Source organism: Lepidochelys olivacea (genome assembly GCF_965140295.1).
Source record: "Lepidochelys olivacea isolate rLepOli2 genome assembly, chromosome: 3".
Lineage (NCBI taxonomy): Eukaryota > Metazoa > Chordata > Testudines > Cheloniidae > Lepidochelys > Lepidochelys olivacea.
Window position 1 is genome coordinate 159,828,598 of NC_140413.1, and position 25,416 is coordinate 159,854,013.

Here is a 25,416-nt window from a genome sequence, read left to right on the forward strand (position 1 = left end):
TCCATAGCTTTATAGCTTTGGTACACAGGGAGGGGAATCTTGCTCCTCCTTGTTTCTTGACATGACATAGAACATGCAAGCTACATTGTCTGTCATGATCCTGACTGATCTGCCCTTGATGACGGGTAAAAATTGAAGGCAGTCATTTCAGGTTGCCCTGAGTTCCAACAGATTGATATGGAGACAGTTTTCCTGAGGTGACCATCTGCCCTGAGTTGTGAGGGTACTGAAATGTGCTTCTCACCCTAACAGTGATGTGTCCATTGTCACAGTTACTGTTGGAATTGGGTGGATGAAAGGGATGCCTGCACAGACACGGAGTTGATTTTTCCACCAGTCTAAAGAGTTCTTCACCTGGAGGGAACCATGACCTATTTGTCCAAGTTGTCTCTGATCAAGGAATTGATCCTTCTGAAGGATCTGCAGCATGACAGGCATAGTCTTTCATACTCTGTCAAAGCGCAAGCTGCCACGCAACCCAGAAGCTGTAAACAGCTCCTCATTGTAGTTTGGGAGCTGCATTGAATTATCCTGATCAGATTTGCCAAAGTTATGAATCTGTCTATGGTAAGAAAGGCCCTGGCTGCACAATAATTCAAGTGCAGCCCCATTAACTATATTCTCCATACAGGGATTAACATGGATTTTTTTTATGTTTAGCTGGAGACCCAATTCCTGGAAGAGAGAAAGGGCTGTCTGGATGGAAGTCAGTACAGCTTTCCAAGATTGGCCCTTGAGCAGCCAGTTGTCAAGATACAAGAAAACTAAAATTGCCTCTCAGCAGAGGTAAGCAGCTACTACCTCCAGAACTTTTGAGAATTCCTTTGGAGCTGAAGAGAGAGCGAAGGGAAGTATTCAATATTGAAAAGGCTCCCAGCTCACAGTAAAATGCAGGTATTTCCAGTGTGTGGAAATGGAAATATATAGAGAAATAGGCATCCTGTAGATTGAGGAAGGAATTATAGCTCCCAGCATCACCATCCTGACTTCTGTGACTTTACAAATTTGTTCAGCCGTCTCAGATCTAAGCTCAGTCACCACCCTCTGTCCTTTGGCATGAGAAAATACTTTGAGTTAAACCCTTTCACCTTGTGAGAAAATGGGATCATTTCTATTGCTCCTAACTGAAGGAGAGAATGCATTTCTCAAACCAGTATAGTCTCATGAGAGGGGTCCCTGTAGAGGGATGGAGAAGGGCTGCAGGAGGTAGGGAGGGAAGGGATAGTGTAGCCTAATGTTATAACCTCCATGACTGACTTGTCTGTTGCAATATGCCACCAAGCCTGTTGGAAATGGGAAAGGTGGTCACCAAAATTGGGAAGATGGGCAAAAGTTTGTAGCTTGCAAGCTAGACGTGAAGGAGGAATTGAACCCTCGATCAACTCATCCTAATGGTTGTTTCAGGGACAAGTGGGTACTTGCTGAAGGAGGGTGATGAGCTCTCTTCCTCTGGAATCTTTGTCTCTTTCTAGCAGGTTCAGTGGTTCTGTAAAATCAAGAGAACTGGGAAAGGTGCGGGCAGTTTGAGACCAGCTAAATCTTCTTTTGTTCATAGGGGTGTATATAACAGAGATCTCAACATGACCCTGGATTTCTTCAGTGTATCTAGGGACTTATCTGTAGTTCCAGATAAGAACTTTCGACCATCAAACTGGAGATCCTCAAAAGTATTCTGAAACTCTCTCATGAACCTCAAACGCTAGAGATATGACACCCTGTCCATAACAACCGCTGTGGAGAGGGATTTGGCATGGTCATCTTCAGTATCTAAGGAGGCTTGGAGAGATGTTCTGGCTAATAATTGACCCTTCACAAAGATGATCTGAAAGTGTTGTAATTCATGAAGTCATACTTGCCCATGATCGCCTGACAGTTTACGATCCAAAATGGGAGGAATATGAATGAGTAATCCTTTTGTCTAAAAAGGTCTAACTTCTTCTGGTTCTTATCATATGAGACAGACCTGGTAGCTGTTTACCCCTCTCACTTACAGTATCCACCACAAGAAAATTAAGTCTGTAGGGGTTGAGGGAGAACAAAAATTCTGAGTCCCTGGGAGGAACATGATATTTCTTATCTGCCGGTTTGCAAGTTGGTGAGATGGGGTGGCAGAAGTTAGCCACACAGTCTTCGCTGCATTTAGGGATGCTTCCCGGGTAGTGCAACCCAGGTGGATGTTGCCAACGACAGAAGGTCCAGTGGCTTGTGTTGTGAGTCTTTAGCTTCTGCAAAAGATATCTGAAGGCTGTCAACCAACCTCTCCACAAGATCCTGGAACTGGCAAAAATTGTTGGTCATCAATGGTGGTGGAGGCATGACTGCCTTGTCTGGAAATGAGGATGAAATAGGAGTTTGAGGGGTGGCCTCTGTGACACTGCACCCCATACTCTTCATAGTGATATTATGATAATATGATTATGACATAGTTATGATGTATTTCATGCAAGATAAATCATATAAGAGGTCATTGAAAAAGTTATGATTTGCCAAATATGGTTATCCTATTTGTATGAATGTATTTTTGTATCTGAAGTTATGAATATTGATTATGTATCTGTACAGCTGGGGAATCATAACTCAGGGTCAGATTGAAGGGGGGGTGAATTTTATGAGCTTATGCTGTACAGTTCTCTGTTCAGCACAAGATGGTATAATTCTGGGGTTTTACTCCAGAGGGGGTGCGTGCCTGAGGAGCTGGGAGTAGCTTTCCCATGCAGGGGCTGGTCAGAGAGCTGCCTGTAACTGCAGCTGGATGTGTCCCTACCTGTATGTATGCTGGTGATAGTGCAGGCTGGAGGGTTTTGTAGCTTGTCACACCAGTACAGTGTGAGAGAGCCCAGGCTGGTGGGTCAGGGAGCTCAGTGGTACCCCAGTTCCGGATGGCACCTAGGGGGAACCCGTCACAGCCTCCTTATCCACTGTATTCTCCTGTTCTTCAGAGATCTTCTCATGAAGGGGGTTTGATGGGGAGACTGTATAACCCTAGTCTTTTGGGTAATGGAGCTGGAATTTGGCAAATTGCTGCCGATATGCTGCCAAGGATCCTAGTATGGCCCCTGGGGGGAGGGGGAGGCCATACGGAAGAGAGGGGGGTACCCAGAAGTGATTCTACTGTTCCTGTTGTGGACCTGTCAAAGTATGGCTGTCAAAGTATGGCATTCTGTCCCACTATGCATCAATAATAGGAGACTGACTGAATATATCCATCATCCTTCTCAATATCCTCCAAAGCCGGGGGCCCCAGTGAAAAAGGCAGAGAATCTTGCAATACTGGCAAGCAATGGTAACCCAGAGACTGGGATCTTGGTACCAAGAGTTGTTTGGCACCTATAAACAGTGGGGACTCCAGCTCATCTAAATCTGATAAGTCCCTGGAGTAGTGGTATTCCTGTGGTATGGAGTGGATCAGTACCAATGCAGCAGTTGAGCTGGATAGTACTGTTGATCTGGAGCAGGCAGCTGCTGGGGCTTCAGGTGTCTGGTGCTTCAATTTTGTCAGAGGGAGAAGGCATCGATGGTAAGTCAGAGGTATACAGTGCCATTCTACAGAAGTGTATGTCCTAGGCATCCTGTTTTTCATGGTACATGGACCTGTTGGAGCCATATTTCTCTGAAACACTCCAGGATCTTCTGGCTCTGCTGGTACTGGAGGAAGAGTTCATTGCTTCCATAATACCAAGTTGAGAGGTTGAGGCCTCCAACGCTGGAAATTTAGTGGAAGATCGGAGCCTTTTGGAAGCTGTCTCCTTATGATGGGAGATCACGTTCCTCTTCTTTGGAGCTTTCCCTGAATTCTCTAAAGTCTTCCGCCTCTTAAGGGAGACCTGGGCTGAGGTCAAAGGGGTGCGACGTCTGTCCAGAGACAGATGTTTGGGGAGGGGCATGCTACCGATTGCTCCTGAGAATAAAGCTTATATAAGGAGAAGAGGATAATTCAGAATCAAAACAAGATAGAATAATGCTTCAAGTGTACATGAAGTGGAAAGAAATGAGGTTTGTTGGGATTGAAAATTACACACCTAAACCATCTGCACAATTGTTTTTTTAAGAAGTGTTAGTACAATTTTGTTTGCTGTTTCATACGTGATTAGACTATTGAGAACCATCCCCCATCTTCAACTGGAATTGCACATAAAATATGCTCCAAGAGCAGTGAAATCATATTCTGCTGTCTTGAAAAGACTAGTCTGGTTATCTCAAATGATACATGCCAATGCTACCAAACATAAGCCTGAAATTCTGTACATTGTCAGCTTTCATTTAGCTCTAGATAAGAGTGTTTATGGTATGCACTTGCTTGGTTTTTTTTAAATATAATTGTAAGTCTCTTGTTCAAGTGTAAACTCTTTGGGGGCAGAGACTATCTATCTCCTACTGTGTGTTTATACAGCACCTAGGTCAATGGAATCCCAATCATGATTGAAACCTCTGGATGTTACCACAAATACAAATAAATATATAACACAAATGACTGTAATAGAGAATTTTTTATTCAATGGGAAAAATATACTTACTTTTTTACCATATCAAACATGCTGCTCTCTACATTTCCTAGCCACTGCTCAACAGGGCCTCTAACACGAATAATCCTGTAATGTAGAATTTGAAATGTCAGTACTTACTGAAAACAACCGAACATTTTAATTTCATATTCTTAGAACTTTATTTCAATTGTAGGGATAAGGAGTTCTACTGCACCTCTTATTTCTCAATTCTACACACTTGAGGAAATGTTTTCTCACACACTGGATGAAGCTCTCCTTTGGAATCACTGTCTTTCTCCAGGAGTTACAGACTCCTCAGGCCCTGATTCTGCAGCTCATTCATGTGCATAACTCCCAAAGAAATCAATGGAAATTTAGTCTCCATGGGGATTGTGGGCTTAGACCCCTTGTATAATGCATGAAGGATCTCATCCAGAAAAGAATGGTTACTTACCTTAAAGTAACTCTAGTTCTTTGTGACTTGTTCATATCTATTCCACTCTTGGTGCGCATGCACCCTGCCCCAAGACTGGATTATTTTGGCAGGTGGTATCCAGTGGGACCACATCACCCTATAATTGGTCAATGCAACATTTATTGAAAAGCAAAGTGTTATAAACCATGAATTTACGGTATGTTTTGACTTTTCTGACACTTCTTCCAAAACAGTTGTTGTTTGGCTTGTGCTAGAAGCTTTGTAACCTGCACTGGAACCAATTAAATGTTTGGTATGAGAGAGCTAGGGCGGGCAATATAGTGTCCCTCCCCAATGTTTAATTAATAATGTTGCAGCAAACAATTTTAAACCCATCTCACATGTCTGTCCATCATTAGCCAGCTTGTCCTGGTCAAAGTGTTCTGAAGGCCTGGAAGGTGCAGAGCTGCTGGTGTGATTTGACTCAGAAAGCGCCAGCTCCATTGCTGAATGGCCTCTTGCTTCCCCTTGTCTGTTGATATAATGCATAGCTGTGGTATAATATGTCAGCATTTGGATTATGCATCCCTAGAGTAGCAGCAGGAATGCCTGGCATGCCAAGTGAATGGCTCTGAGAGCTAGGATAATTATGTGGAGACAAGCTTCCAGAGGGGAACACAGGACCTGGATTTAAAGGTGATCTAGCTGAGCTCCCCATCGCTGAATGGAGGGGTCTGGCACCAGAGACTTGAAAGGCAGAGGTGCAGAGAAGGGTACCCCACTGCATACTTTTCCCCACCAGTTTAATTAGGAGAGAACTTCCAGGACATGACCTCTATGCCCATTGGATGTCTTCCTCATATATACACTGATTTCAAACACTCTTGCATGCAGTGTAGGTGAAGTCTGGCTAACTGCATCACATAGGGCATGAGCTGATCTGGATCCTTTGTCTCCTTAGATAACTTGTCATGATAGCCAAGCCCTTAGTGAACACCCTCCATGCCATGGAAAGATGAAAGGGCAGGACCCTGTACTGTAGTGAGATATTCCTACTGAGAATCTGAAGTATTTCCTGTGGGACAGATGAATGGATATGTGAAAGTAGAAGTCTTGCAGGTTGAGCATCACAAACCAATCTTGAGGATCTAATGAGGAAATTAAGGAGGCCAGAATCATCATCCTGAAGTTGAAATGACAGATTAATTTATTGTAACTTCAAAATCCTGAATGGAACACCAATCTCCCTCCTTTCTTCTCTGGGATAAGAAAATAATGGGAATAAAACCCAATACCTCTGAACTGTAAGGGCACTTCTTACATCGCTCCAATTTGTAGAAAGAGTCTATTTCTTGAGATGGGGAGGGTAGGGGGAAGCATGAGGAAGGAAGTGGAATTGGATAGAATACCCCTTATTTAAATTTTTCTGGGTCCACTGGTATAACATGATCCAAGTTCAGGCTTTGTGAAATTGGTGATGGATAAAACAGAGTAAAAGGAAGAAGATCCTCTGGAGGATCCATCAGACTCTCAATACTGGTATCAAACCTGCTAGCTGGGGGAAACCGCAGAATGTGCAGCAGTAGAGGAAGAGGCAGAGGATTGTCAGTGGAACTTCTTCTTTCTTGATGGCTCCAAGGTCCTTTGAGGCTAAGAAGAAGAAGAGGAGGAACACTGCATGAAGGAAGTCTGTGGTCTTGTTTTCTACTTGGGAAAGAGAAAGCCATGAGAACACATAGAAGGCATGAGAACACAGAGATGCCCTACAGTCCTTTAAGAAATGGAGATCCTCACCCTTAAAGTTAAAGAGAAGGTCCTTCTTTGATGTTTGGACCTCTCTGTGAATCCCTAAAGATTGGAGCCAGGAAGGTCCTCCCATCATGGCCACTGATGTAGCCATAGCATGCATCACTGGGTCGGACACAGTGTGTGTAGCCTGTAAGAAAATGTAGGTTATCAGCTCTTCTTCAGACATGATGGGTCTTTAGTTCCTGTTGGGTGTTTTTGTGGCAGTTTGTCCCAATTCAAATAATTTTTATTTGGACAAGAACTTGACATTGAGCCACACATCTGGAGGCTGGCAGATGAAAACACTGTGTGTGAGAATAAGTCCAATATCTTTGGGTTTCTCTCCCTCAGTATAGATTTGGGAGGCCCCTACTGCTTCAACCTATCTTGGATAGCAGCTACCACAAGCAACTGTGGTACTGGGTTGGAATAAAAGTACTCACATCCTGTAGCAGGCACTTGGTACCTCTTGTCAGCTCACTTGGATGTGATCAGAAAGGACTCTGGGGTGTGCCACAGATCTTTCACAGGTTACAACAGTTCCTCATTTAGGGAGCTGCTGAGCCTGCCAGGCATGGAAGGGTGCAAAGTGTCCAGGACTTTGTGAAGTTTGTTCTGAACCACTTACAGAGATATATTTGGAGTGTCTGCCATGAGCTTGATCAAACTCTCGTGGAACACCTTTAAACTGTTGAATGAAGTTGAATGAATAAATCCAGGGATTTACTGTCTTGTCAGTAGAGGATGAGTTCACAGTCGTGACACTAGACACAAGTTTGTTCTTCCCCTGGAAGATTTTATTACTCACCACTTTCTTCCTCCTGTACAGAAACACATTCTACTGAACGTTGGGTAATGAGATGTCAAGTGCTGAAGGATCGGTACTGGAAGATACATGGTTCTCTGATTTAATGGCTACTTCTGGTGCTCTCTGGACTCTTCTCAGGCTATTAGATGCCCTTCCGCCACTGAACTGTAAACTACAAGTCTTGTGCCTTGACTCAATACACACTGGAGAGGATGATCTATGTCTCATCTCAATTCTGGACTGGTGCTCTTTCCCACCCATTAGAGGTCATCAAAGCCATAATGGAGGAGGACGGGGTCTCTTGGTCAATGGATCCTGAGAACACAGGGTAGAATCTCAGCTCACAGGCCACTTGTGGAGCAAGACTGATTGTAGGACTGAGGTCTAGCTGCATCTTTCCTTGGGTGTCTGAAGAGGATTGCATACCGCACTCAAGGAGGAACAATTTCAGGAGAGCTTCTCTAGCTTTTTGAGTCTACTTAGAGAAGAAACAATGTATGGTACATTGTTCAAAAATGTCCCTCTCCAACAGATACTGCTGACCAAAACAATCCAATCTTGCATGCATGGGGTATATGTGCACCAAGAGTGCAATCCATGTGAACAATCACTTGGGAAATAAAACCTTTAGGTTTTATGTACATTTCTGAATCCAATGAAACACATTCCAATGAAAGATAAGTTACCAATTATTGACATTTATATGGCAGATCTTCTCCTTCACTCATAGTCTATTTCCCCATAGCAGTAGTCACTCCCTAAACATCTTGGGCCAAATCTTCACTAAGGATCTGACCTCTCTTTGTTACATGTGTATCTATCCAAGTTATAATTTATTTATTTTGTGACCAATCAGTAGATTTAATAAGCTTAATATCTGTTGTTTTTAATGTTCCAACATAGCTCTAACATATTGTTTGAAAATCCCTAACAGCCATATTCCAATTTTCAGGTTGTGTAATGCAATTTTGCTGCTCCCTTCCATACTGTGCACCTTTTTATATTGTTAATCAGTACACTGTTCTTTTTTTAAGCCCCTGCTCTGACATTAACATTCTTAATAATTTGTCCAATTTTGTTATCTGGCTTCATTATCACTTTTTTATTTAAGATTCAAAAACTGAGATAGCAATGTATGCATTTCATAAATGATTAATACCATATTTATACTTTATAGCTCCATAAATGGCATGCTAATCATGTAAAACATAAGCGAAACTGTTCTAGAGAATAACACAAGTGCAAGAGAGAATTAGCGTACATCTCTATTTTGGGTAAGTACAATTAGAGAAATAACTAAGAAAGCCTTCAAAAATTAAAATATAATATTTAGCACTTACAGTATGTAGTGCTTTCTTTTCATCTATAGATTTCAAAATTTTTAACAAAAGTGGGATTATTATCCCTATTTTATAGGCACCTAATAGAAAAAATGATCTGTTGTAAGTAATGCTGGAGAGATTCAGATAAAATATAAATTAGATTCTTTAAAAAACTTCTCACAGTCAAAGATACTTTACATTTATGGAAAAAAATATTTTAACCCACTGATTTCAGCACACATATGAATGTTTGCAGAGTTGGGGCCTTAGTTTGTAGATTATTTAGCTTTAAAATTTTGAATAAGCTATCATGCCTTTCACAGTAGTTGTGTCTTAACTACACATTTACCAAAGAATGGGAAATTTATTACCACATAACTTCCTTTCTGCTAGCAATGTCTCCCACAATTCTGAGACTGTATGAGCTATTCCCCCTCCTGTTTGCAGTTCAGTGTTGTAGCACAGCTCATGCTGGCCAAGCCCTCTTCTCTTGCTTGCTCCTGACAGCCACGAGATGGAGCCGGCTGAGGTAGATGTGGGGAAGCTCTTAATTAGGGGGAAAACCCCCACAAGTTCTAAAATGGCTACTGGTAAGGCCCCAGGGTCCTTTCAGTAAGCCCCTTGGGTTGATACTGAGGATGAAACCAGGGTGGACAGATAGTATATGCTTGATGGTGGGATTAGCTATGCTGGGACAGATAGGATTCCACTTCAGAGTCTGATGAAGAAGAAGCCTCTTGCTGCTACCATGGTGGGGCTGTACTGAACAGTACCAGTGAGAAAGATTCAGACTCCGAAGAAAGGAGAGTCAGGGAGATCTGTGCCTTCCCCTTAGGCAGCATTGTCTTAATCAGCACCTTGATGGCTAATTCAGCTGGACCTGCCCAGTGTGGTGGTGAAACCGCTTACTGGTAGCTTGGGCACCAGTGCCAGGTGAGACTCCTGAACTGCCAGTAATGGTGGCACTGAGAGATTTAAATGCCTCAAATGCCTCTGAAGTAGACAGTACCGGGGCATGAGGTGATCCCAATGATTGTGCTTCAGGAGCTGGTCAGAACAGCCCTGTACTGGGCCCTGGTGTCAATAAACTCCCCTGCTTAGAGATGTGCTCTGGGGAGTGCATCCTCTTTGAGCACCCTCCTGAGTCTTTAGACCTCTTCACTTCCTTCAATCATCCTTGTACCAAGTACAATTTACAGTGACTCTTCTTTGTTACTAGCAACAGCAATCTGCCTATCGGTACCAGTAATGTAGAATGTGCACTACTGACTAAAGCAGAGGTGCTCGGTATCCAAACCAAGGTAGATAGTTCAGATGGAGGACATAAAACCAATTTCAGCAGCAAATTTTTCAATCTGGCTGCCCTGTCTTTTTTGGAATGGGCTTTAATCCCTTACAAATACTACATTTGTTATTCATGTGAGCCTCCCCGAAGCACTTAAGGCAGCTGGGGTGAGGGTCACTGTTAGGCACTGCCTTACCTCAAGGGCAGCAGCACTTGAAACCCAGGGAACACGGCATATCTCCAGTACCAGATCCAGTACCCAGACTGGGTGCTGGATCCACACAAACAACAATAATTTGTATTAAATACACTAACTACACAGAACTACAATGAGCACTATTTACATTATTTGACTAAAGACTTGCAGATGCAAGGAAAGGGAGCTCCAAAAACCATTACAAACGGTAAGAAGGAACTGAGGGAGGTCAGGTGCCTTTTTTCTTATGCCTGTGAGCTTGCTGGTGTGCATGCTGCCTCAACGGATATCGCTAAGGGAAAAACTCTTTGACAACTGTGCACTGGAGCTCACAACAACCTACAGTGTAATGGATGTGTGCAATCACTTGACGAAGAACATCCCATATGTCTTAGAAATGTGAGAAACACTGGGCTGCAGAATGCATTTGTTCTAATGCAAAATGTTTACCAGTTGTTATGCGACAAATCTGACCAGTTTCTAGATTTATAAAGCACTGTGCATGTTACAAACAGAAATGCTGAGACAATGTATTCTCTGGAGTTAGTATTTATAGTAGGTTTCAGAGTGGCAGCCATGTTAGTCTGTATTCACAAAAAGAAAAGGAGTACTAGTTGCACCTTAGAGACTAACAAATTTATTTGAGCATAAGCTTTCGTGAGCTACAGCTCACTTCATCGGATGCATTCAATGGAAAATACAGTGGGGAGATTTATATACATAGAAAACATGAAACAATGGGTGTTACCATACACACTGTAACAAGAGTGATCACTTAAGCTGAGCTATTACCAGCAGGAGAGCAGGGGGGAGAAAACCTTTTGTAATGATAATCATGGTGTCCAGGTCAACTGCTGGAAATGGCCCACCTTGATTATCACTATAAAAGGTTCCCCCCCCCCCGCTCTCCTGCTGTGATCACTTAAGTGATCACTCACCTTAAGTGATCACTCTCATTACAGTGTATATGGTAACACCCATAGTTTCATGTTCTCTACGTATATAAATCTCCCCACTGTATTTTCCACTGAATGCATCCAATGAAGTGAGCTGTAGCTCACGAAATCTTATGCTCAAATAAATTTGTTAGTCTCTAAGGTGCCACTAGTATTTATAGTGGTCTCCACACTCAAATTCAGCTCTGAGTATGTGAAGTTCCCACTGTAATCAGTGGAAATTGTATGTGCTGACTCCAGGGCTGAAATGGGTCCTTAAGGTGTTACAATCTAGTGTGAGAAGAGCTTCACATCACAATATTTGAAGCCATTCAAAATATTCAAAACTGATCCATCATTAGATGGTATCTGCATGTTTCTGATGAGGCGTAATGAAGCTTTGAAGCTGCTGAAGCAACCTGTCACATGTTTCAGAGACCTCACACCAACACTATCTGTACACCAAGGAATCCATACAAAGTTACAGTACTTTATTGTAAAGAGCTGTCGGAAAATCAGCAGAAATTTCTTAAATTTCCATTGTGTTAATTATCATGCAATATATGTATACCATACTTTGGCACTAAGAGAGTCTCTTCTTCAGCAGAACTGATCATCACTACCACTGGAGAGTTCTGGTCATGTCCGTGTATATATAACTTCCTGATATTCGCAAAACATTTCACAAGATGAGGCTATGGTACAGACATAAAAGAAAATAACAGAATAAAATATGAACAGTCTGAGATTATGTGTAACAAGAAGAATATTCCTAGCATGCAGTACTGAAATGTTACCTGCACAGCCTCAGGATTTTTGCTTTTAGCTAAAATGTCAAGAAGTTCACCATTGCTGAGAAAGTAAAACCTTGGGAAAATCATTCGTTTAATCTCAAGATAGTCCTGTTCCAAAAAAAAATTAAAAAATAAGAAAATAATTTTAAAGATACATTGAAATTATAATACAGAAATACTATCCCAAAATCCTCATCCTCACTTTCACGGCCCTGAATTCCAGATACATACACCCCTCTTAACTTCATCCTTTTCCTCCACACTTTACATTGTTCCTACTCCTCTCTCTTTATTCATTACCTTTTCCCTTCCTGTGTTTGGTTTTCTGCCCTTTATACTATCCACTATAGTTGGACCAGCCTCCTTTCAAGTCAGCTAAGTACCCTTCCTCACTTTCCTCACCTTCAAACCTCTCCTGAAAATCCACTTTTTGCATAAATATAATCAATCCAATACTGTCCCCACTTCTTCCTGTGACTGAATTCTTGTCCTGTGGTTTGCTTTTGTCTGTGTTCAACTAGAAACTCTTTGTGGCAGTGATGTGTGATCTTACTTATTTTGTAGTCCACTATGCATATTTATAAAATAATAATTTTATCAGGCTTACTCTGGTTGAAGCGCTCAGAGCACAAAGACAATTTTAAAACTCCACAGGATAACATTCCTCTCTCTCTAAATATATATGTATAACACACATATATATAAAAACACATCTTCAGTCCACCACTACAAATATATTCTAGACTACTGACTGCTCAAAAGGGAGCTGATGCAAACAATGCAATGTCAGTGCAATACATGCCTAACTGCTCACCTCAATGAGCCACTTACTGCCACATCCTATATTAGTTGCATGCAACAGAGTTGCTTTGCTGGCAGCCTCTTTTAGAGGAAATTACTGCAGTCAAAATGCTGTAGGTAAATCCTATCAATAATCAAATGTTAAATTACACTAACTGTTTGACAAGGATTTATATAATGATGACTAGTATGATAGGAAGGCAAAGCAGCTCAGTGCCTACTTTGCTTGTTTTCTCTCAAAAATAACATGTGAACAGATGACTAGCAAAGTCACTGTAGTCAGTATAGGGGAAGGGATGCAGAATGGGATAAGTAAAGAACACATCAGAGATCTTCTGACCAAAGTGAATGAATTCTAATCAGTGGGGCTGGTTATTATTCACCCAAGGGTACTGAAGGAATTAGCTGAAGAAATCTCAGAGCCATTGGCAACATATTTACAAAGTCATGAATGACAGGAGAAGTCCCGGAAGACGTGCCCATATTTAAAAAGGGGAAGAAGGAAGAACCGGGAAACTGTAGACCTGCCAGCCTGACTTCACTACTTCAGAAGCTACTAGAGCAATGTATAAAACATTCAATTTGTGAATACCTGGAGGATGATGGGGTAATCACTAGCAGCCAGTGTGGATTTACCAAGAACAAATCATGTCAAACCAGCTTGATTTCCTTCTTTGACAAGGTAACTGACTTGGTGGATAGAGGGAATGTGGTGGTCATAATATACCTGGACTTCAGCAAGGCTTTTGACACAATCCCACATGACATTCTGATAAGTAAGCTGGAGAAATGCGGGCTTGGCAAAACTACCATTAAGTGGATACATAGTTGGTTACACTACTGCAAAGAGTAAGTATTAAAGAAAAAATGTCATATTGGAGGGAGGTCTCAAGTGGGGTTCCACAAGGATCTGTTCTGGGTCCAGTGTTGTTTAACATCTTTATTAATGACCTGGCTGTAGCTATAGAAAACATACTGATCAAGTTTTCAGATGACACAAAGCAGAGTGGAGGGTGCCAATACTTTGGAGGATAAAGCTAAAATTCAGAGATATCTTGATAAATGGGAGAACTGGGCTAGAGACAACAAAATGAAATTCAACAAAGACAAATGTAATGTGCCACACTTATGGAAGTAAAACCAAATGCACAGATACAGAATGGGGGAAAACTGGCTTGGTGGCGGCACTGCTGAGAATGAAGGAAAGCTTATTCACCTTGTGCAGTCACTGGAGTTCTTCAAAATGTGTGTCCCCGTCTCGAAGATACAACATCTCGAAGAACTCCAGTTACTGCACAAGGTGAGTAACATTTCCTTCTTCTTCGTGTCCCTGTGGGTGCTCCACTTTATGTGACTGTAGAGCAGTGCCCCCTGAGGGCTCGGGGGACTTCAGGTTCGTTCGAGTCATTGAGGTAAGTACTGTGAGGCCCACTATGACATCAGCCCAGGAGTCCTATGTGACTGCATAGTGCTTTGCAAATGTGTGAACGGAGGCCCAAGTGGCTGCCTTACAGTCTCTAGTATTGGAACGTTATTGGGGATGCTACTAAGGTTGAATGGACCTAGTAGAATGTACTCTAACGTGCTCCAGTGGTTCTGTATTCTGGATATGGTAGCACGTTTGAATGCATGTGGAAATCCATTTGGATAATCTCTGAGTGGATACAGCATCTCCATTTGAGCACTTGGTAGTAGAGATGAAAATTCTAGGGGATTTCCTGAAAGGATTGGTTCTTTCAAGGTAGAACACTAGTGCCCTTCTAATGTCTAGAGTATGTAGGGCAGCTTCTGTTGGAGTACCATGAGGCTTAGGGTAGAATGTCAGTGGGTGAATAGATTGGTTCATGTGAAATGCTGAGGTTACTTTCTGTAAGAATTTAGGGTGTGGACATAACGTGACCTTGTCCTTGAAGAATGTTGTGTATGGAGGATCTGCCATGAGCACCCTATTTGGTCACCCTTCTTGCTGAGGTAATGGTGACCAGGACGGCTACTTTCATTGATAAGTGGAGTAATGACTAGGTGGCTAATGGTTCGAATGGTGGTCTATTGAGGCATTTCAGTACAAAGCTGAGGTCCCATGTTGGTGTAGGTCGTTGCATGTCTGGGTAAACGTTTATGAGACCCTTCAGGAAGCGTTTCGTAGTTGGGTGTGAAAACGTCAAAGTTCCATTGATCTCTTGGTGGAATGCTGAAATGGTTACATGATGGACTTTGATTGAGCTTATCGTTAAGCCAGTGCTTTTCAGCTCCAATAGGTATTCTAAGATTAATGGTAGTGGTGCTGAATCGCTCATCAAGTGTCTTCCTTGACACCAGGCAGAGAACCTCTTCCATTTTTGAAGGTAGGTATTTCTCGTAGTCCGTTTCCTGCTATTTAATAACACATGTTTAACTTGTTCCGAGCAGGTTATTTTGTCATGGTGGAACCATTCAGGAGCCATGCCTGTAAGTGGAGTATCTCCAGGTTCGGGTGGAGAGTACAACTGTTGTGCTGAGATAGCCGATCCGGCCGGCGAGGGAGAGCTCGCGGGCACATATCACCATGCGTAACAGGTAAGGATAAAAATGCCTGTTTGGACCATGTCAGGACTATAAGGATAACTTTGGCCCTGTCTACTCGTATCTTGTGTATTGCGTGTGATATCATTGGTATCGGTGGAAATGCATACGTGAGTTGTGCCTCCCATTTGATGAGGAAGGCGCCCTCTGAAGACTGTAGTCCCAGTCCCGCTCTCAAGTAGAACATCATGCATTTATGATTCGTTAGGGATGTGAACAGATCAATGGTGGGAGTGCCCCACTGTTTGAAGACTGAACCCAGGACCTCTCCATTCATCTCCCATTCATGCTCCTGAGAGAAGTTCCTGCTGAGCACGTCTGCTGTCACATTCTGACAGCCTGGCAGGTAACACGCTGAGACGCTGAGATGTTTACATTGTGTTGTATGCATCAATTCCGAAGTCTCATGGCTTCTGTGCATAGAGAATGTGAGCTCCTCCTTGCCTGTTGATGTAGAACATACAGGCGATACTGTCAGTCATAATTTCAATGGATTTGTTCCGTAGATGAGGTAGGAAATGTCTGCAGGCACTGTGGACTGCTTGTAACTCTAGCAAACTGATGTGCAGTTCAGTTTTTCCCAGAGACCTTTTGCCCTGTATCGTGTGTTGACACATGTGAGCACCCTAGCCTATCAGTGAGGCATCTGTGGTGATCGCTGTTGTCAGGGGTTCCTGTTGGAAAGGGATACCCATACAGACATTTTGTGGTCTTGTCCACCATAGTAATGAATTCAGGACATTTGATGGAACTGTGAGCCGTTTGTGTAGGCTGTGTTTGCTTCGTATGCATACCATGCTTAGCCAACCTTGTAGGCATCACATATGTAGTCTTGCATGTCGTACCACAAACACCATGGCCACCATGTGTCCTGGTAATTGTAGGACTGTGCGAGCCCAAACTTGAGGACTGACTTGTACCTCTGAGATGAGGTTTGTGAGGTCTGTGAATCTGGTAAGGGGTAATGAATGATGCCTTGACTCCTATGGCATCAAAGTGTGCCCCGATACAGTCTAGTTCTTGGACTGGGTCTATGGTTGATTTCTGTTTATTTGTAGCTCCCAGAATAGTGTGATAGTGGACTGGACTGCATCCATTGTGTCTTGTAGAGTTGGGCCTTTGGTAAGGCAATCGCCCAGGTCAGGGGAAATCATTATTCCCTGTTTCTGTAGTTGTGTCGCTACCACCGCTAGAGTTTTGGAGAAAACCTTGGTGCTGTGGATAGGCTGAATGGTAGTACTCTGTATTGGCAGTGTTCTCATCCTATCGTGAATCGTAGACATTTCCTGTGAGCAGGATGAATGGTGATATAGAAATAAACATCTTGAAGGTCGATGGCTGAAAACAGTCACCCTGTTGCAGCTCTGGGAGTATCATACCCACTGTGACCATCTTGAACTTTTGCGATCCGACAAACTTGTTGAGCTTCCAGAGATCTGTGATGGGTCTCCATCCCGCGCTCTTCTTCTGGGTCAGAGAGTAATTGGAGTCCCTTCCCTCTGAATTGTAGTGGTGCTTGTTCCATGGCAACTAGTTGTAGAAGATGATCAACTTCTTATTCTAGTCAGTACTTGTGAGAAGTGTTCCTGAAGAGGGACAGGGAAGAGGGTAGGGTAGATGGGCAGGAGGTTAAGGGGATAGTGTATCCCGACTTGATAACTTCTAACACCCATTGGTATGATGTTATGGTGGTCCAGATGTGGTAAAAGGGCCGGAGTTGATGGCCAAAAATTGGGGATGGGTCAGGTGTGAGTGCTGTTTCATGAGGGAGGTTGTTCAAACCCTTGACCAACTTTTCAAAATTGCAGTTTTGGAGGTGCTGACCGAGAAGTTGGCACCTGAGATTGAGGTGTTTGCCGGTGTTGTGATAATTGACGCTGGCATTGGTTATCGTATGGTCGCTGTTGTTGTTGCCTGTTTAAGGAGTCTCTAAGTCTCTGATATGGTTGGTATCTCCCTCTCTTTGCAGAGGGGGTGTAAATCCCCAAAGTGCGGAGCGTGGCCAGTGTCTCCTTTATTGAATGAAGCACCTCATCGGTCTTCTAAGAGAAGAGTTGTTGCCGGTCGAAAGGTAAGTCCTCTAATTTTGTCTGGAGTTCTTTTGGTATCCCCGAGACCTGAAGCCATGAAGCTTGAAACATTGCTACAGCTGTGGCCATCATTCTGGCTGCAGTGTCTGTTCTGTACAATGCTGCCTGATGGGCTGTTGTGGATATGAGATGGCCCTCGATGACAACGGCCTAGAATTGTGTCTGTTTTTTATCTGGGAGCTCAGATGTGAACTGGGCAAGTTTCCCATAGTTGTCATAGTCATATTTTGCCAGTAGTGCTGAATAATTGGGCACTCAAAACTGAAAGGTGCTGGAAGAATATACTTTGCATCCGAACAAGTAGAGTCTTTTGTGTTTTTTGTCATGGGGTGTAACCTTGAATTGTGGCTGTATGTTAGGGTGATTTACTGCCTCGACAACTTGGGCGTTGGGAAGTGGGTGCACAAATAGAAAGTCTCCCCCTTGGATGGTATCGTAATATTTTCTATCTGTGCTTTTGCAGGTGGGTGGAATAGAAGCAGGTGTCTGCCAGACTATCTCCACAGGATCCAAGATGGTCTCATTGATGGAAAAGGCAATCTTAGAGGTAGATGCAGGTTGCAGTATTTGTACCAGCTTGTGGTGGTTTATCTTTACCTCCTCCAGCAGGATGTCTTGGCTTTGCATGACTCTCTTGAACAGCTCTTGAAGCTGTTTAAAGTCACCCGCCAAGGTTGGTGGTGGGGGCAATCATCACCTCATCTGGAGAGGAAGATGAATTGTGTACAGGAGATGTGTCATGGTCTGTGCCCGTCTCTGAGTCCTCTCTCCCCCTTCCTGTGTCTCCAGGGATTGTGGTGTGGGAGATGCTGGGTTAGAGCGCAGCTTACGTCTATGTGCTACGGATGATCTAGAACGTTGAACCCTATATGAGCTCCCATTGCATTGGGAAAGCCATAGGAGGGTACATCCATGGGGGTCCTCACCCTGGTTTGTTCATCTAGTGTCTTGGACCCATGTGGTTCCACACTGGTTGGTGGGCCTTAGGTGAGGAGTGACATGGAGATAGGAGGCATTGTCCCTGCATCTCCTTCTCATCATCATTGGAGAACTGTGCCATGTCTTCTGGGCTGTGATCTCCTCTGGAGCCTGTGGGGGAGCCCTTGGCACTGAGTATTGGTGAATGTGGTGCCGATGAGATTTCTAAGTCTCTCTGGTGCAGCAGAGACTGTGTCGGTCCTGATTTCTGAGTAGTCGATGCCGTGGGTGCTTTCCCTTTCGTTGATGGAGTCAGTGCCGACTGGTGGTGTTGTTTGGCCGGTGCCGATTTAGTGGTGTCTACCAGTGCTGACTGAGTTGTTGGTGCTGGGGATGGAGGCATGGTGGCTGAGACACTCAGTGCCGAGTCCTTTACTGGTGAGCTCGGTGCCATGGAGGAGGCATGTTTTTCTTGGTGCCTCGGCTCCGTTTGTTTTGTTCTGACCTTGGCAGTGCTGGAGGTCCTCAACTGTCATAGGTGCTCACCGTAGAGTAAGATGGCATTACGGGTAGAGACATGACAGGAGAATACCTCTGTTTTCACGAACCTCTCTGTGGTCTCCTCTTCCATCTTGAGGAGTGCCTGGAAAGGCTGTTTGCTTGTCCACCTCAGGCTGGAGGGACTTCTCCATCAAGATCATTTTAAGCTGGAAATCCCTGTCACGTCGGGCTCTGGCTTTGAGGTTGCAGCAGAGGGGACATTTCTGGGGAATATGCCCCTCACCCAGGGAGTGTACACATAAAGAGTGTCTATCTAAAACAGGCATGGCCTTGTGGCAGGAGCTGCATCATTTGAAGCCTGGAGACCCCAGCATTTTAACTAGTAACAATCCCTTAAGGGGGGGCTCTCTAACAAGCTAACAAGAAATTTTTTTTTCGAACACTGACACTAACTCTAACTATCTCTATAACAACTTATCTAAATATTTATCTAAAAGCTCTTTCTTAACTGTTTTAGGGAAAAGCGCTAACACTGCCCCTTCACTCTGTCTTCAGCCAAGGACAGTTGAGAAGGAACTGGAGGGCTCATGTCATGCGCATGCTACACACGGCACCAACAGCACCACCACACACTACTTTGCATGAGCAAACACAGCTACCATAAATCTCCGATTGACAGCACTGGGATGCACTGCCACCTAAAGTGTAGCACTCAAAGGGAAACTACTTGAAGAACTAGGAGTTGTGGTAGATCTAGGGTGACCAGATGTCTCGATTTTATAGGGACCTTCACGATTTTTGGGTCTTTTTCTTATATAGACTCCTATTACCCCTCACCCCCGTCCCAATTTTTCACATTTGCTGTCTGGTCACCCTAGGTAGATCACAACCTCAACATAAGTCAGCCAAAACAAATACAATTTTAAGTTGCATTAAAAGTGGCTGTCATAAATATAAAGGGAAGGGTAAACCCCTTTAAAATCCCTCCTGGCCAGAGGAAAAATCCTCTCACCTGTAAAGGGGTAAGAAGCTAAAGGTAACCTCACTGGCACCTGACCAAAATGACCAATGAGGAGACAAGATACTTTCAAAAGCTGGGAGGAGGCAGAGAAACAAAGGGTCTGTGTCTGTCGGTACACTGCTTTTGCCAGGGATAGAACAGGAATGGAGTCTTAGAACTTTTAGTAAGTAATCTAGCTAGGTATGCGTTAGATTATGATTTCTATAAATGGCTGAGAAAAGAACTGTGCTGAATAGAATGACTATTTCGGTCTGTGTGTCTTTTTTGTAACTTAAGGTTTTGCCTAGAGGGATTCTCTATGTTTTGAATCTAATTACCCTGTAAGGTACCTACCATCCTGATTTTACAGAGGTGATTTCTTTACTTCTATTAAAAGTCTTCTTGTAAGAAAACTGAATGCTTTTCCATTGTTCTCAGATCCAAGGGTTTGGGTCTGTGGTCACCTATGCAAATTGGTGAGGATTTTTACCAAACCTTTCCCAGGAAGTGGGGTGCAAGGGTTGGGAGGATTTTGGGGGGAAAGACGTGTCCAAACTACGCTTCCCAGTAAACCCAGTTAGAGTTTGGTGGTGGCAGTGGATATTCCAAGGACAAAGGATAAAATTAATTTGTACCTTGGGGAAGTTTTAACCTAAGCTGGTAAAAGTAAGCTTAGGAGGTTTTCATGCAGGTCCCCACATCTGTACCCTAGAGTTCAGAGTGGGGGAGGAACCTTGATGGCGGCATAGCAAGGGAGGTGATAGTACTGCTCTAACTCGGTGCTGGTTCAGCCTCAGCTGGTGCACTGTGTCCAATTTTGGTCACAAATGTATAGAAAGGCTGTAGAGAAACTGGAAAGGATTCAGAGGCGAGCAAGAAAGATGATTAAAGAAATGGAATGCAAGCCATTTGAGCAAAGGCTGAATGAACTGGGTATGCTTAGTTTGGAAAAGAGGAGATTAAGGGGGGATATGATAGTTGTCTTCTGATACTTGAAAGGCTGCCATAAAAAAGATGAAGAAACGTTGTTCTCTTTTGCCACAGAGGCAGAACAAGAGGCAATGGGTTCAAACTACAGCATAGTAGATTTAGATTAAATCTCAGGAAAAACTTCCTAGCTGTAAGCACAGCAGAATAATGGAACAGACTGCCTCAGGAGGTTGTAAAAGCTTTTTCACTGGAGGTTTTTAAAAGGAGACTGGATAACCATCGGTCTTGGATGGCTTAGACACAACAAATCCTGCATCTTGGCAGGGAGCTAGACTAGATGACCTTTGTGGTCCCTTCTAACCCTATGATTCTATTATTAGTCATTTAGTAAAAAAAACTGCATGTAAATAAAAAAACATATGCACTTGGATCATAACTTACTACTGTATTGCAAATTATTTCCTATAAACTGCAAGTCCACCTCCTTCAGGTGTTATATAATCTTGATGGCTGTCATTCTTGGCAAAATGTCATGGCTTTACATCATTCATCCTATTCACAGAGCCAACATAAAACATGTAGCTATCATGCAAATCAGGCCATAGCCTCACTGAGTGCCGGGCTGAAGACTACCTTATTTGTCCCTGCAACATGCTAGAGATCCGTGCTGAGATGGATCTTCTGTCCTTTGCCCTCTCCCAGCCTTCCCATCATGCAGTCAAACCCAACCGTTTCTCAAGGAGCAGACCTGTATAAGTTTTACTGCAAAGGCACAGATTTGCCTCATCATTGATGCACAAATACAGTTAGGAATTTTATGTACACACCAACCTTAACACAAGACCACATAAGTGAGGAAATGCAAAGTTAGGGCACCTAAAATTACACACCCTCACCCTTCCAAGAAGAGTTACACACCTCACTACTAGAACAACCATCAAACAACATAAACAATAAACTACAATTTCTGTTCTGCCACAGTAGGGATAGTAGACCTGGGGACAAGAGCCAGGGTTGTATTCCTTTCCTGAGCCATTCAAAAGGGCTTCTGCATAACATGCCAGACAATGGGAGAAGCCAACATAGGACATTTTCTCTGCCAGCTAACAGTTGCACAAAAGGTTTCTGTTACGACAAGTAACACTAATTTTTTTCTTTAACAACAAAATAATTATGCAACTCTAGAGAGACTGCCCAAACACTAATTATGTATCAGTTTCTGAGTTCCTACTGTACTTAGTTTTTAAGCTACAGAAGCCCAGAAAATGAGACTTAAAATGTCCACTTTTTAATGCCAATTTTAAGAGATTAGAACTCAGAAACGAATATACAGATTTGTTTGAAAATTCTCAGAAAATGCAGACTTTACTCAAAATCTATGTGCTAAAAATTTTAAGCAGATAAACTTTTTCATACAAAAAACAGAGGTTAAACTCTTACTGTAATTGTAAAATACAGCCCAGTCTTACATATGAAGTTGGCACCACTCATCTGTGAAATATTAGAACCTCATTATCTAGCACTTCAGCGTACAGTAAGATTTGGATTTACTTCTTTATTAGTGAGTCTTTTAAAGGGATTTTGCCTTTTACTACTGTATAGATATAAACTGAAGCTTAGTTAACTCTCATAAGTGATTTATGACTTCATTAGACTTCTATTTTGAGGGGTTAAAAATGTATCTGCAGAGAGTCATGTCCAAAGATATGTTCAAAATGTTTGTTCTTTGAACATGGTATGTTTAGGTTGTCATTTCCAAATATCTCACTCACACCCACAATTAATTACAGATTCCTATACTATTTGTTTAGTATATCACAAAGTTTTACTAATGAAAAAGCACTAATTCGCAGCATGGTTTAGTGGATAGGGAACATGGCTGACAGTGGGAATTTTGGTGTGGTTTTACCTCAAGACACTTCTGTATTTTTTCAAGATGTGCATTGCTGGTCTGCAGCATCTCAAGGACTCCTGCAGTTGTGGTTGCCCTAAGAGCATTTGGGTCATCGTCTGTACACTCCATTATCTCTTTCCATTTGTTATTGACCTGAGAGAAAATACTTGCTTCTGCTGGAAGCTGCCTATTTAAATCACAGATCATATTAGAGATCAATTTATAGAATGCAGCATTCAAATATACCTAATTCTGAATGTTGTCCATTTATTTTCCCTACATCCTTTATACTGCTTTCACAAACCCACATTTTGGAATCGCATGTTGAGGTACACAGAGTCAGGGTAGCATGCCTCATCACAGGTTAGTCGGTCAATCTATCTATTTAGGCACTTATGTCTCTTACCATAGGACAGTAACTCCTCACTTAAAGTCGTCCCAGTTAACGTTGTTATATTGCTGATCAATTAGAGAACATGCTCGTTTAAAGTTGTGCAATGTTCGTTTAAAGTTGTTTGGCAACCACCTGCTTTGTCCACTGCTTGCAGAAAGAGCAGCCCATTGGAGCTAGCTGGGCGGAGGGGAGGGGGCTTTGAACCAGGGTGGACCAGCAGCCCCCCATCAGTTCACCACTCCCCTAAGTTCCCTGTGGGGAAGCCACCCAGAACTCTATCAATTGTTGGGCAGTTCAGCTGTCCCTCCCCCCTGCCATGTGCTGCTCCTGCCCTCTGCCCTGAAGCTGCTCCCAGGAGCCCCCTGCTCATTGTGTGGGGGGGAAAAGGGAGAAGAAGGGTGCTAATGTCAGGGTGTCCCCCTTCCCCCTGCTCCTGCCCCCCACTTATTTACCCCATCTGCATCGAGGGGGGGACACTACAGGGCTCAGGGCAGAGGGAGCTTGCTGGCAGCAGCTGCTGTCTCAACTTGCTGATCTACTTAAAAGGGCAGTGTACTTAAAGTGGGGTCACCGTACCTAAAGGGGCAATGTGCATCTCTCTCCCACACACAGGGTGTATGTCTCTGTCTCTCTCTGACATGCTGCCATCCCCTCCCTCCATTCGTGCTGCCTTGTACAGTGTGAGGCTACATTAACAACGTGTTAACCCTTGAGGGCTCAGCGGAGTGCTAGTTCAACATTTAGCAGTAAGACATTCCCAGGGAAATATCCCACCCTCTGACTCCTACACCTGAACCAAGCTTCACAATCATCATTACTGTGTACAGTATTAAATTGTTTGTTTAAAATGTATACTGTGTATATGTGTGCATGTGTATATATATATATATGTCTTTTGTCTGGCAAAAAAATTTCCCTGGAACCTAACTCCTCCATTTACATTAATTCTTATGGGGAAATTGGATTCACTTAACATCATTTCACTTAAAGTAGCATTTTTCAGGAACATAACTACAACGTTAAGTGAGGAGTTACTTATCTGAGTACCTCAATGTGCACTAATCACTGCCAAAACCTCTATAATAAGATACACATCCAACATATCCCCTGAATTTCTGACCAAGATAAGATACTATGGAGAGAAGGATGAATGTGGATCTGGGGCGAAAAAAATATTCAGAAAACTCTAGTAAACAGGAAGTAACCTAGTTTTTCCTCTTCATGTGATTGCTTCACTCATCCCCATACTTGGAAGCAAGCGAAGAATTAAAAAAAATCATACAAAAACAAGATAAAGGCTACTGTAATTAAAAATAGATTGCACTATTGCCTTTTACCGAAATGGTCATGTAATCTAGCCTCTTAAGCCTCGTCTATAAAATGGAGTTTTAAAATCTGAGTTAAACTGGTGCAAAACCAAGTGTGAACACTCTTATTTCAATTTAAACCTGGTTTATGTCAATTTATTTTACCTTGATATCCAATTAAGCTAATTAAAAGAACGAATACACAGGGTTTGCACTAACTTAATTGAATCAGTTCAAAAATAAAAAAAATTTTAAATACAGTTCTGAATACAGAAAAGGGAAAAATGTTTTAACTTTTCTTTTCAAGCTATTTATACCTTGGTTGATTTTATAAAATAGAGCTCCCTGACATTCAGTGTCACAGTACTATTGTACCTCTCTAGCATTATGCCCCATCCTAGGACATCAAACTTCATCATGTTACAGTTTAGCTATCCACTCATCTGTGTCTTTTGTCTCATGCATCACCATGGTATCATCTCTTAAAAATTGGTCACTATTTCTTAAATGATTGAACATACTTGAGGTTCAATTCTCTGATCTGCTAAGATCACTTTGCCCTGAGACAACGTGATACGCATTCATATATACCTTTGTATTTCTGGAGCATGAAAGATTGGTTCCAGGTAAATCAAATTCCTTTGGCAAATCAACCATTCCTCCAGGGTGCGATAGAAATGATTTAACTTACGATCCCATGCATCTACAAGGTTCTACCATATAAAATAGAATAATATAAAGTAAAAACTAAATTTGGTGGAAATTCTTACTACTTCAAGATATATGTTACCTAAGGACTCCCAAACAAAATTTTGATATAGTATTAAGCAAACTATAGCAGAGTACTAAATACAAAATGTCCACACTTCTATATAATGTGACAAAAAAAACCTGCTTCATTAGGAGCTAATTACTTGTATCTGAAAAAGACATACTAAGATATGCCATAAATTTGTTTTATATTATGTTTCAATAATACATTAGAGTACGAA

The 25,416-nt window shown here is 42.6% G+C and overlaps 1 protein-coding gene across 1 annotated transcript in view; it reads right to left on the bottom strand.

The window, feature by feature from the left end:
• DNAH14 (dynein axonemal heavy chain 14) overlaps positions 1 to 25,416 on the bottom strand; it is a 476,940-nt gene that overhangs the window by 308,062 nt on the left and 143,462 nt on the right. The window contains exons 25-30 of the mRNA XM_084624945.1: positions 25,016 to 25,137; positions 22,739 to 22,910; positions 12,031 to 12,135; positions 11,805 to 11,928; positions 6,448 to 6,606; positions 5,301 to 5,450 (exon numbers count right to left, since the gene is read on the bottom strand). Of these exons, the coding sequence (XP_084481071.1) occupies positions 5,301 to 5,450; positions 6,448 to 6,606; positions 11,805 to 11,928; positions 12,031 to 12,135; positions 22,739 to 22,910; positions 25,016 to 25,137 (832 nt within the window). The remainder of the gene's footprint in view (positions 1 to 5,300; positions 5,451 to 6,447; positions 6,607 to 11,804; positions 11,929 to 12,030; positions 12,136 to 22,738; positions 22,911 to 25,015; positions 25,138 to 25,416) is intronic.